Consider the following 13,969-nt stretch of genomic DNA (forward strand, 5'->3'; position numbering starts at 1 on the left):
ACCACTGCCTTGCTAAAGAAGCTGAGGGTAAAGGTGATGGACTAGCCAAGCATGTCCCCAGACCTAAACCCTATTGAGCATCTGTGGGGCATCCTCAAATGGAAGGTGGAGGAGCGCAATATCTGTAACATCCACCAGCTCAGTGATGTCATCATGGAGGAGTGGAAGAGGAAACCAGTGGCAACCTGTGAAGCTCAGTTGAACTCCATGCTCAAGAGGGTTAAGGCAGTGCTGGAAAAAAATGGTGGCCACACAAAATATTAACACTTTGGGCCCAATTTGGACATCACCTTTGTGGCCAGCGGTTTTGACACTAATGGCTGTGTGTTGAGTAATTTTGAGGGGACAACACATTTACACTGTTATACAAGATGTACACTCACTACTTTACATTGTATCAAAGTGTAATTTCTTCAGTGAGATACTGTGTGTGTGTGTGTGTGTGTGTGTGTGTGTGTGTGTGTGTGTGTGTGTGTGTGTGTGTGTGTGTGTGTGTGTGTGTGTATATATATATATTTGTGATACATTAATAAGGGCATGAATATGCACTTAGTTCTGTATTTTACTAGATAATTTCATTTGTTCCGATTTATATTTTAATGTCTTATCATTCACACAAAAGTAACAAATATTACTTGTAATGTATACAGGCATACCCCTCTTTTAAGTACACAATGGGGTTTGTTTACTAAAGCTGAAAAGTGCAAAATAAGGCTCACTTCTGCATAGAAATCAATGAGTTTCCAGGTTTTATTACCAAAGCTTAATTGAACAAGCTAGGGTTAGAAGCTCATTGGTTTCTATGCAAAAGTGAGCCTGATTTTGCACTTTTCATCATTAGTAAATAAACCCCATTGTGTACTTAAAAGTGGGGTATGCCTGTATAATTTGTGTGCAATATTATTTTTTATTATTTTTGCCTTTTGCTTGGCAAATGTAACATTCCATAATATTCAACCCTAAGAAAAAATATCCAAAAGAACATTCAACCATGAGAGTTAAAGAGCATTCAGTAATAGAGAAATCAGTCTAACAGTATGGGCTAAGAACATTTGGCCAGCAGGGGAAATAATACAAGGGAGACCTCTGTACTGTGTCCACAGTTTATGAAGATTATTGTGCGAATTGCCAAATTAATGGTTGTTTGGCTAAGCGAACCTCCAGCTGCAGTGTGAAGTAAAATATTTGGCAGCAGTATTCCCACCACTACTAAATGTGGCAGTTTCCTACTCAGGGCACCTAGTTGTTAGGGAGCCAGCACCCACTGACATTCTAACAAGCAGTAATGCAATCTTTTCAGGCATATTCAGTTATCAGCCTGGGATTCCTGGCTGACAGGTGAATTTAAACAAAGAGACAGTGTAAAAAAAAATTTAATGGTGAAATGGTGTGATTCTCCCCAGTTCCATACCAGACAAAGTGGTTGTGCGAGTCTGCAGATAGGGGGGCTTATCAGAATCTGGAGGCCCTCTTTAACAATAAGGACCCCCCCCAGATATTGTCTCCATGTTAAGGGGTACATACACATTATCAAAAAATTACAGCAGTAAATAAACACACACATACGCAATCATTCACAATCTTTTTTTAGAAAAAGACCCACAATGTAAATTCACCATCAATCACTGTCCAGCAATGCAGATACTCATCATGAGAACTGCCTAAAGAAGAAAAAATGCCAGCTGACATGTCTGGACCTAGTGCTTCACTCCCACCAAATGACATCTCCTGTCCTCATGGCAACAATGTTAGCCAAAAGGTGGGGTTTCCCAAGTGACATTATTGACCATATACAGAGCTGATCATTTTTAGTCAATGGCATCACAGGAATTTCAGTGACATGATTGGCCAATTATGGCCATGTCAATACAGTATATAGTCCATGTCATCACCCAGGAGACTTTGCTTACATTGTGGCGGTGGCAAACTGATACATCATTCTGTGGAAGTCAAGCGATGGGTTCAGATGTGCCAGTGAACAGCTGTTTTTTTTGGCAGGTTGGCAGGTGATGGCCATTGTGATTGACTTGGATTTGCCTTGCTGGTTGATATTATTAATGACGGATTTACATTGTGGGACTTTTTTTATTTATTAAAGTACTAGATAAAAACCATGGGTTTTTATTTACTATTGGATTTTTTTTTGTAAATGGGTATGGGTATCATGTACCCCTCATAAATTCATGTAGAGGGGGCCCTTATTTTTATAATAGGCCTCCATATTCCAAAAAGCTTCCTGCCACTGGGTCCGGGTTGTGGAGAAAAGATTTGTTTCCTCATCAACATGGGGAAGGGAAATTTTGTCTCCCTGGCCAGTTACCCCCATATTGGGGCATTTTGCCTGGTATGGTTCAAGAGGGGGGCACACATTAATTCCCCTTTTTATTGGCCACCCAGACTGCATGCTTGAATAGCTAGAGCTTCACTTGGCTGATAATCCATTTGTTTGGCCATTCACACAAAAATCTCCCTAGACTCTGTTCACAGTACTGGGGTCTCCCGCACATTGGTTCCCCAATAGGGAATGTTTTTAAGGTTATTTTTCTCTTAGGATAAAATGTTAGAAATTGTTACATTCACCCAGCAAAAGCTACCAATAGAAACTGGCATTACACACATTACAAACTTTACAAGAATTATTTGTTAAGTTTGTGTGAATGATGAGACATTCACAAAGCAAATATTCTATAAATAAACCCCTTTTTGTAAGCTATAAATCTAGCAATATATTTCACATTTCTGAATATTCACTAATTCCAAGTGTTCATGTTTAAATTTGTTTCTCTAAACCAACAGTCATTACTTGGGGAAACTGCCAGCATTTTAAGATTTGACCTTGCTATCATCATACAAACTGCCTTGATAAGGGAGTGTTTTTTTCTTTGAAAATGAAAAGGAAAATATAGCAAACGAGACAAACAGATGATTAGGGAACTAGTTCAGCACCTTTGACTGCTGCAAGAATGTAGTTTATTTTTAGCCTTAGATCTGAGAAGAGAAATTCTTGAGCAACATGCATTTATAATTGAGAAAATTAGAACTGGTGGCACCAGAATATTTAATAGTAGTACATTGTAAATGTTGCAATGAGCTTAGACTTCAGCAATCTCTAATTTGGCTTTTTCATATAACCAAATAGTAATATTAGAAAATGATCAAGAGCAGTGAGCAGCACATTCACTGGCTTCCAGAAAGAATGTTAAGGCTAATCCCAAATGGAAACAATACATTAGGATCATGTAATGAGTACCCTGGGGGAATGTTCTTTGTCCAGAGTTTTATCTTTAACGTACATAACTTTCAGAATATAACTTTAGTGCATTGTATTGTATTGTAACACAGAAGCTGGCAGGAGTTAAGAAATAGTAGAGAAATAATTGTATTTTCTGTTGTGTTAGAAAAAAAAATCTTACAAAATGGATTTGTTTTTTTTTTACATAATGCAAAAAACAATAGTATGCAATAATTACTTGTAGCACTCTAACAAGCCTTGATCAAGTTAGAGAAAGCAGAGTAATAAAAACCAATTTATGACTGAATGTCATTGGTTACTTCACATGATGCTCTTTAAATTATGTAATTATAAAGGACAAGTTCACACAAGAATGCAACAACATTTGAAGATTGGATAGATGCTGTTGGCATGAATCATTCGGCTCTCTTCCAGGAATCACTAGATTCTCAGTTTATTTTAATGTTTGATGAATGTATCCAAGAGAATGGTACCCTACTGTATGCTATTAACAAGGCAGTGGTGTGGGTAGAGACCAAGAACTTCAGAGAAGTAATCTACTATCTTCCAAGAAGTAAAGAGAAATCCAACCTACCAATATTTCCCTAATATCTGTTTTGGGTAGAAGCGACCTATAAAGCAAACATCAAAAAGAGTGGTATGTCCTTTTTCTGTATAAATGCTTTTGCGTAGTTTTGAATATTTTAGTGACATATGCTTATTTATTTTATACTCAGTATAAATACAGTGATATTAGCTTATCGTGAATCCACAAATGACTTTATTTAAAGCCACCTTGATGCCACTGAAAAAACTGAAAGTCAAAGTGCCCTGTAAAAGAAGAAGCCTTATAATGATGGGTAGTTTGTTAAAACTTTGTTGTTTTAAAAACTGCAGGCACCTCTAATAGCTGACATTTCTGATTAGGTTGTATAGTATGTCTGCTACTGGGGACTGTGTCAACCCCTATATCACTACAGGACACAATAGCAACATAGACAAACTATCTGACACACCAGGAAGAAATGGATAGCAACAGTGCCTGGAGCTCTGCAAGAGACCTATGTTTCATTACATGGTTTACTAAGCTGGTGAGTATAAATCTTCTTTAGCTTTCCTTTTTTCCAGAGGCAAAAATATTCCTTGGAAAAAATGCTGAAAAGTGTGTATTTTTAAGAGAAAGGTAAGAATGATAGGTGCTGTTCTGTACCTTGAAACTGGGCATTGAAGCCTTTCCGTCTGTGGTTACTGTCTGAAGTAAAATGAAGACGAAGCCAATTTTTATTACTTATGACTGGAGAGGGCAGGTTCATCCCAGTTAACCTGAAAATAGAAAATGTAATTTTTTAAATTTAAGCAACACAATTACACATACATATTACATATGTTAACTGATGAAACCAGATGTTTTAAGAAATAAAGTCCAGTTGAATTATTGTGCCACTTTTTACCTCTTTATAATCCTGTACCCATGAATGGCATGTGAATATTTTTTATTTTTTTGCTTATAAATACATTGAATGTCTTTTTATCTCTAAATGCTGCTTTCTTCCTTCCAACTCCAGTGCTGTATGCTGAGTAGCAGTCACTCCCATCATAACAAATGTCTTTACTCAGATTTGAATTTCAGAAGAAGAGAGGTGCGTGTCAGACCCGGTCTGTTACTGACTGTTGATTACTGAGAGCACTAAGAATAACTGTCCTGGCCCGTGATGTGCACACAGACATTTATATACCATACACAAATGCTGTAGAAGGAAAGTGACTATGACTATGAAAATGAAGGCTTGTTAATGTATTATCTATCTATTTTAAAAACCTAAAATAGGCTTTATATATATATATATATATATATATATATATATATATATATATATATATATATATATATCTCTATAAAAAAGAATGATTCTCGCTTAAACAAAAGTCAAATCATTTATGATCTCTGTTCAAGGCAAGACCTGCTTTTAGCCTTTCTAGAATTATGTATCTATTCATACCAGAAGGAATGTTAACATAGCATTACGAATAGGTATAATTCAGGGACATTTAATCAGGGGAGGCATGTGAGCCAGAGCCTCACCTGCCATGAACATTAAAAAAAAAAACTGAGCTTCCAGGGTCAAAGCTCAACAAACAGGGGTCACAGAGATCTGAAGTCCTACCCAACCATTTGTGAAAATGTGGGGCTCCTGGGACCTACGGTTCCAGAGATATGGGGCATCTTGTGTAGCCTGTCAGAAGCTACATTCAGAGAGGCCAGTTTAAATACAAGCTGGAACACTCTGTTTTCAGCAGACTCAGAGGATGAGCTCACAGTGCCTCTCCTCACTTCTTGTCAGAGGCACTAAGCTCAGTGGACAGCTTGGAGTCTTGGACTACCGTTGGCCCAAGCTGTCCAATAAAAATTCTGCAGTGGAGGCACGCCTCTCACTACAGTGTCATAGAAGGGGGCATGTGTCTAAAAGACACATACCCCCTTCCAGCCCAGTCCTTTTAACTACAAGGAAAAAACATGGGTTTCTGGGCATTAGATCTACCCACAATCCAAAGTTTTCCTCACACAGTTAAGAGGAAGAATGAGAATCTGCTGCTGTTGAAAGGGAACCATTATAATCAAGCTAAATCATATGTTTATATGCTACATGTTATAACATAATAATTAATTATTTATCTATTTACTATGAAATGACTGGGTTGAAGTTATAACTTCAAACCTCAGTAATTTGTCTGTTAAGCCACCTGCTTGAGTGCAGGTTTTGAAAATATAGTAAAATTACCTTAACAATTATATATATATATATATATATATATATATATATATATATATATATATATATATATATATATATATATATATATATATTATGGTAAGTAAACCCTTGCCACCCAGGCCAATTGTGACACTTCTCTCCTACATGTAAAAATCATAAGTTTCTTATGAACCCCAAACATGTATATATATATATATATATATATATATATATATATATATATATATATATATATATATATATACTATAGTATATTTTATCTTTGTCCTTTTGTCAATTTATAACAGTAATATGTTAAAACTGCATACCAAATAAAAGCCTTTACATACCTAAAAATGTATAAATTATTAATATGTATAATTATTTAAATATGTCATAGACTTATCGCCAAGTTAACAAACAATTCCAATATTGTTTTAAGCATCTACGCTTCAATAAAACTTGAACAAAAATGATTAAAAGTACCACTAGCCATTTCTACCTTCATTATATCATCCAGATAGAGACAAAATATTTTCTTATTCAAGTCTTCATAGAAAACATCTGTTAGAAATTGAATATTTATAAAGAATAGGTAACATACACACGATCGGATTTTGTACAAACTTTCCCTTGGATTTTTCTACAAAGGGCATTGGCTGTAAGTTTGTATTGCATACACACGATCAGACTTTTTAGGCAACAAAAATGAATGAAGTGACTTTTCAACGTACTGAGGACATTTCAAAAGAGGATGTTCAATTACTCCAGTGCCACCTTTGGTCAACTTCTGTATTGTTGTCTGATCTTTTGGTTCTAAGCATGCGTGTTTGTACTTCGTACAAAAGTCTGATGGTTTTGTGTACACACGATCGGACTTATGTTGTCAAAAAGTTTGTCTATTCACACAGCCGACAAAAGTCAGATGAAAACCGAAAAAAAGTTTGTCCGTTGGAGAGTACACACGATTGGATATTGCCTCAAAACAGCTAATTTGCATGTTTGTTGTCAAAAAGTCAGATCGTGTGTGCGGGCCTTTAGAGGTGAGCAGTGTTTGGTGAACTTCAGAGAAGTTTGGATGCTAAAAAAAAAAACATTGAACCCGAATCTTTCAAATCAAAAATGCTCACTTTCTGGGCTAATAGGCAAAAATCTTTGTATTAATTCTCTTTGGAGTATTTTTTGGATGGGGTATTCTAGACCATTTCAGTCCAGTATAGATTTCAGGGGTACCCCATGTAATAAAAAAAGTGAGAGCCCCCCTCAAATCCATACCAGACCCTTAATCCAAGCATTCAGCAAGAGTGCATGAGCCTTCCCCTCTTGAACCATACTAGACCACATGCCCCCCTCAACAATGGGAGGGACCTTGCCAGGAAAAACTCACCTGACACAGCACCTTGTCCAAAAGGACAAAGGCATCAAATCTAGCATGGGGGTTATAGAGGTCTGTGGGGTAGGGGTATATTGGAGCCCAGAAGCATCTTTTCTTAATCTAAACAGTAAAAAATAAACACACACACAGTTTTTGACAAGTCCTTTAAGAAAAAGAATAGCCCCACAATGTAGATCCATGTCAATTATAGTACACTAACCCACAAATGCAAAAACATGCCACCCACTGAGATATGTCTACATCATTTGCATTAGCACTTTACTCTTTTTGTGAATGATACGGAGTATGTATCTCTTACACATATACATGGGTGCGGTATCTGGGTGTCCCTTTACTGTTAAGGGGGCTTACAGATTCCAATAATTCCCCTACCTGCTGATACCCACAACCATCGGGCCAGAGTTTATCAAAATAGGGACATGGTGCTATACCAGAGGTCCCCCTGGCAAGGTACCCCCTATGTTGAGGGCATGTGGACTGGTATGGTTCAGGAGGGGAGCAGATGCTTGCCTCCCCCTTTCCTGTCTTGTCAGAATGTATGATGGGATAAGTTTCTGATGTGGATTTTAATGTGGATCTCATGATTTGTTTTGATTTTTGTGTGGGTCATCTCCCTAAAATCCATTGCACACCCAAAGGGTCTGTTATACAGTTTGTAGGACCTCACACCATTGTTAGCCCTTGTACACACGGTCGGAGAATCTGTCGGAATGTGTCCTATCGGACCGTGTTGTCGGATAATCCGACTGTGTGTGGTATGCATCAGACTGATTCAGTCGGAATATCCATCGGACCCAATTTTCCAACTTGTTGGAAATATTTTCCGACCAACTGGTTCGATTGGACATACTCCGATCATGTGTAGAGAATTTTGATCAGACCAAGTGCCACGCATGCTCAGATCAAATTCCTACATCAAAGCTATTGGCTACTAGCCTGAACGTAGTCCCATCGTAATGAAATTACGTCATCACGTTCTGAATGATCGGATTTTTCGACAACTTAGTCCGACCGTGTGTATGCAACAGTTTCGGACAAGATCCGACGGACAAAATCTGACGGATTTGGTTGTCGAAATCTCCGACCGTGTGTACAGGGGCTTAGGTGTGTTTGTGGTGGGTTCACTCTTAAAATTCATACCAGAACTGAAGGGCCTGGTATGAATTATGGGGGAACCCTTATTACATTATCCGCTGACATCTTTATTTTCATAAAAACACCAGACCCTTATCCTAGATGAGGGTCTAAAACAAATGTTAAAGGGGGGCCCTAATGCAAAAAAGGGATGTGGGGTATGAACTTCATGTCTGGCATGTATTTTGAGGGGGGACCCTATGCAAAAATGGAGGAAAACGTGTGAGGTTCCCCCCAAAGTTTCACACCAGACTCTTATCTGAGCATACAGCCTGGAAGGCCAGAAAAGGGGATAGACAAGCATGTGACCCCCTCCTGAACCATACCAGGCTACATGCTCTCGTCATTTGGGGCCCCTTGCTTCTTCCCCACAACCTTGGACTGGTGTTTGTGGAAGTCTGCAGATGGGAAGTTTATTAGAATCTGGAAAACACATTTAACAATAAGGGACACCCAGCTATAACCTTTACATGTGAATGAATATAGGGTACTAAGTAGACCGTTTTTTCTCCAAAAAAAAATACAAATAAAACCACAAAGACTGTTTCTGATAAGTTCAGCAATATAAGGGAGATGACAGGATCAGTGGTGAAATCATTGCCTAAATATAGCCAAGGCTTTCTTAGCAACCACAGATAACTATCATGTTTGTTCACACTGCATGCCCTAAGTGTTCAATGTTTAGTCATAACAAGCTGGTAGTACTAGGTTTTCAATTTTCTTGCAAATATCAAAGAGAATGTATATATATAATTGAACTTTACAGGCTGCGTATCTTTTTTTTTTTTTCATTATTATACAGGATTTATATAGCACCAACTGTTGGTGCAGCACTTTACAAAATAAAGGCAACAGTAGTGAAATTTAAAATTACAAGTTGTTTACAATCTTAAAGGGAGGGACAAATTATACAAAATGTAATAACTGTGAGGGATGAGCTCAAAAATAAATAGTAATCCCTTTTTTAGGTTGAGAAGTGATAGGCTTCCCTACAAAGATGAGTTTTCAGGGTTCGTCCAAAGCAGACTAGGCGATAGTGATGCATTAGAGGACTGAAAGGCTGAGCTAAAGAGTAGATAAGTAAGATAGATTTGTTTCCATTGGCATATGGATGGTATTAGAAGCCTTGGGAGGTGATCACCTGACCTAGGAAAGAGGAGTATGTAATGAAAAGATAGGGTCTGAAGACAGCTTCGGGGGACCCCTATAAAAGTAGGAAGAGGAGGAGAGTAGTTAAAGTTGTAGGTGACACTGAAGGAGTGTTGAGATTTGAAAGTGGTGAACCAGGAAAAAGCAGAGTCTGGAAAACCAAGTGGACCAAGTTTTTTAAAGAGTAGTGGGTTGATCACTGTATCAAGGCTGCAGAAAGGTCTAAGTGTATAAGTATGGAGTATTCGCCAATGTTTTTAGCAGTTAGCAAGTCATTAGTAAGGAGGGCAGCTTCAGTGGCGTGTTGCAGGCAGAAGTAAGATTTTACACAGTCAAGAAGGCTGTTATTAGTGAGGTAGCAGCTCAAATGGCTGTACAAATGGTGTTCCAGAAGTCTGGATGTAGCAAGGTGATAGTTCTTAAGTTGTTCAATCTGGTGGGCTCTAGTGTGCATGTTTCAGAGTGGTGCGGAGAAAGCCAGTAGAGGAGAGATTTATTATGTGATTTAGAGAGCATAAGATAGAGCAACACTGTAACTGTAGTAGTTGCGAGGGGACAGGACTGGGGAGTAAGGGGGTAAGGTGGGCCTCAAAAAAATTATTAGAAAACTCCTCTGTGGTAACAGAGTCAAAAGAGGAGAGTATTGCATGTGATGGTAGCCATGGTATTTTGAGTGAGAAAGATATCTCTACAGTGGAGATCTAATTAGAAATTGAATCCATCTGTTTTTTTTTAAATGTCTGGCATTCTCCTTTACATTTCATGTTCCTTCTTTACGCACTGGAAGAATATATCTAAAAATGTATCTAATACTTTGTACAGTTAAAAACTCATATGAGTTTAAACAACCTGGCTGGTTCTTTTTTTACTTGAAATAATAAACTGCAGTAATAATAACCTTTACCATTATGTATTTAGTCAGACAAATAAACTGAACACAAACATACTTATGATCCATATGCATTGTTCAGTACTGCCTTTGTAAAGGAACTATTTCAGAAGATAAATCATAAGTATATTCCACTGCTGTTTAGGCAATGTCTTTGATGGTTTGACAGATGTAAAATATTAGCACTTCAAAGTCTGACTATATAGGTAAACCTTTGTAGTCATTCCGAGCACTGTAAGACTGCAAGACTTTGTAAAGCAAAGGATCATCTTAAAAACTACAACCCAACCCCATCAAACCTTAACAAACAAGAGGGAGAATGTGAGGAAGGGTTTATACCTGGGCTTATATACTTTTTTAACTTTTGTACTTTATGAACTGTTGGTCCTGCACAACAAATAGGCTGCATGAGTTACAATGACAATATCATTTTAAGATTGGCTACACCATTGCAGTTGCCATGTCTCTAAATTCTACTACTCAGACAGATCTACTTATGCAGACAGGGAAATTAAGTTATCGAAACCAGAGAGAAAATTGAGCTGTTGCCCATTCACTTATTTGTATTGCAGTAATGGGTGATAAAATGCATGTTTTACTATGTTTTGTGGTGCTATTAATTTTGAATGTCACTGCGATGCACTATTACAGGAGCAGACAACATACCTACACTAAAGTAGTAGAAAAAAAAAACTGCGCTGGAAAAAATGTAAATACTAAACAAAAGCTGCAACACAATGTAGGATACACACAAATGGAAATAGAAAAACAAAAATGGCTGCGCTATATAAACTTGGTGATAAAAGTATAACTAAATAAAGTGTCTTGTAAATAGAGAACTTACAAATAAAAACAGTGAAACTTATGAATATTCATTATTAAGTGAGAAATGAGTATTCAAATAATAAAATGTAAAAAAAAGTCCAATGTTGATCAAACAAATGAAAAACGTCTTTATCAGATTGATACAAATATCGACTTGTGTTCTGTTTCAAAAATGTGTGACTTTTCTTGAAATAGCAAATAGTGACTTCCTTTGTGAGCCCACCACCGTGTGGATTGTGCGCTTACCAGCTAACAGACAGGTAATGCCTGTGGCTAACACCCAGCCAGGGCTTTTTCCTCAGTGGGGTTCCAGTCTCGATCCAATTACCATGTTATATGAGGGATCTCCTGGACCGGACAGCAGCAGACCTGGATGTCCAATGCACACTTGGATGTAACTCAAGACATGGTGGATATGGCGTGGCTCAGAAGGAAACAACAGTGGACAGCCATAGATTAAACCCGCTGGTTATTTTTATTCAACGTTAAAAACACCAAATGCGCCAAATAGGCATAAACAGCATAGATAAAAATAGTAAACATTTTATTTTTCGGCTGGCCGGAGTACACATGCCCATGCTAAGGAACAGCGCACAGTGACGTCAGTACGTCGCTCCTCCCGATGTGTTTCATGACAGGTTTGACGACGTCACAAATTAGTGAAACAGAACACAAGTCAATATTTGTATCAATCTGATAAAGAAGTTTTTCATTTGTTTGATCAACATTGGACTTTTTTTTACATTTTATTATTTGAATACTAATTTCTCACTTAATATTGAATATTCACAAGTTTCACTGTTTTTTATTCACAGGTTCTCTATTTACAAGACACTTTATTCACAGGAAATTTAGTTATACTTGTATCACCAAGTTTATATAGCACAGCCATTTTTGTTTTTCTATACCTACACTGAAGCACACCATAAATCTTGCGACATGTGCTTTTTATAATAAAAAAAAAAAAAAAAAAAGAGTCAGGAACATTTTTTTGTGCATTACAGTGCACTGTCATCCCATTCAAAATGTATTATTGCAATGCATAGTCTGAATGGCCTTTTAATCTGCTTAGCCCATGATTGTGACATGGAGAGGCAGAACAGAGAGATGCCTATGTAAACAAGACATTACCCTGTTCTGCCTAGCAACATGACAGGGATCTACTGCTCCCTGTCATCGGGAACAGTGATCTCTATCATGTTCTAGCGAGCCCCCCCCCCCCCCCCCCCCCCCCCACAGTACAGAACAAACTGAGGGAACACATTTAACAAATAAATGCATATAAAAAGTAGCTACATATTAAAAAAGAAATAGGGTTACAAAATATACACATTCAAATTTTAGAAATTGGACATGCCCATGCAAGGGTAAGTGCTAAAATGTGGCTGAAACATTTCGTGGGGTTCCCTCTTCATCAGAGCCTTGAAGAACAACAGGAAAAGTCTGTACAATATGGTAGACCAACATAAAACAGAGTGACTAGTTGAAGGCATATTTCATGGTAAGTGATATATTCTCCTTAGTTTTAAAACTGTCCACATCCCAGCGCTCTATATATCAGAGAAATGTGGCTTGTATGTTTTATATATATATATATATATATATATATTAAGTATTCTTTTTTTACTTGTCCCAAGTATTTCTTTTTTTTACTTGTCCCAAACACTGAACCTTACGGAGGAAATCAGGCTTCCTTCTGTTAAGCTCTAGTTGTTTTCTCCCATTCTATTTAGTTCAATAACTGAAACAGAGGGAATGCCCCATGTATATGCTAGAAATACTACAACGCTTAGTTTAAGTTACCAGGATGCATAACAAGAAGCATATAACCACATTTAATAAGGCTAAAATGAAGTCTTCTTTTGGGAATGAGTCAAAAGCCCCCATTTACTTTGTAAAATTATTCAGAATTTAATTATTCATGAAAAAAATCCAAACTCTGTGAAATATAAATGCACAGATTAATTTAAAAAGAAACCTAAGGGAGATAAGTAAAGGATGAAATCCTCATTTAATTGTATTATAAATTCTTCAGTGGTTAAAATGACTTTCCTCAAATAATAATCACTAGATAAATTATCACACAATAAAGCAGTGAATGTTTCTTTCACCAAATATTCTCTATTGAAGAATCAATCATTCTTTTTTATAACAACTCAAAAATGCTCCTCCAGAAAAGGTTTAGTGAAATTACTGTTTTATAAATAGAGTGTAAATAGATCCATCAGGCTGTGTTACTAAAAGCAAACAAGCTGTTCACTTTTCAAGGAAATTTTCACTTTGTGATGACATTTTACCTTAAGTTAGTGAATGCGAAGACATTTCACTTTGCAAAGAACACCTGATCATTTGGAAGAAAGAAAGAAAAAAAAACATAGTTTCGCTTGAGCTTTACGTCATTCACTAAGAGAAAATAATCTTGCAAAGTACTAATTCCTTGCAAAGAGAACATACAATTTTATTTTAGTAAATTAACCCCATGGCTTTCTAGTGTGATGGAAAAATAAATAACTGTTTCATAAACATAATAATAATAATAATAATAACAAGACTATTTAGTGCCTTTTATCCTAAGAGGCAAAATCACTACA

General features: G+C 37.0%; 1 protein-coding gene across 1 annotated transcript in view; it reads right to left on the minus strand.

Moving 5' to 3' along the window:
• Positions 1 to 13,969, minus strand: part of CSMD1 (CUB and Sushi multiple domains 1) — a 2,539,710-nt gene that overhangs the window by 1,101,157 nt on the left and 1,424,584 nt on the right. The window contains exon 6 of the mRNA XM_077487775.1: positions 4,443 to 4,555. Within this exon, the coding sequence (XP_077343901.1) occupies positions 4,443 to 4,555 (113 nt within the window). The remainder of the gene's footprint in view (positions 1 to 4,442; positions 4,556 to 13,969) is intronic.

Source organism: Lithobates pipiens, unplaced genomic scaffold (assembly GCF_037356315.1).
Source record: "Lithobates pipiens isolate NorthernLeopardFrog02 unplaced genomic scaffold, aLitPip1_a1.2 Scaffold_18, whole genome shotgun sequence".
NCBI classification, from domain to species: domain Eukaryota; kingdom Metazoa; phylum Chordata; class Amphibia; order Anura; family Ranidae; genus Lithobates; species Lithobates pipiens.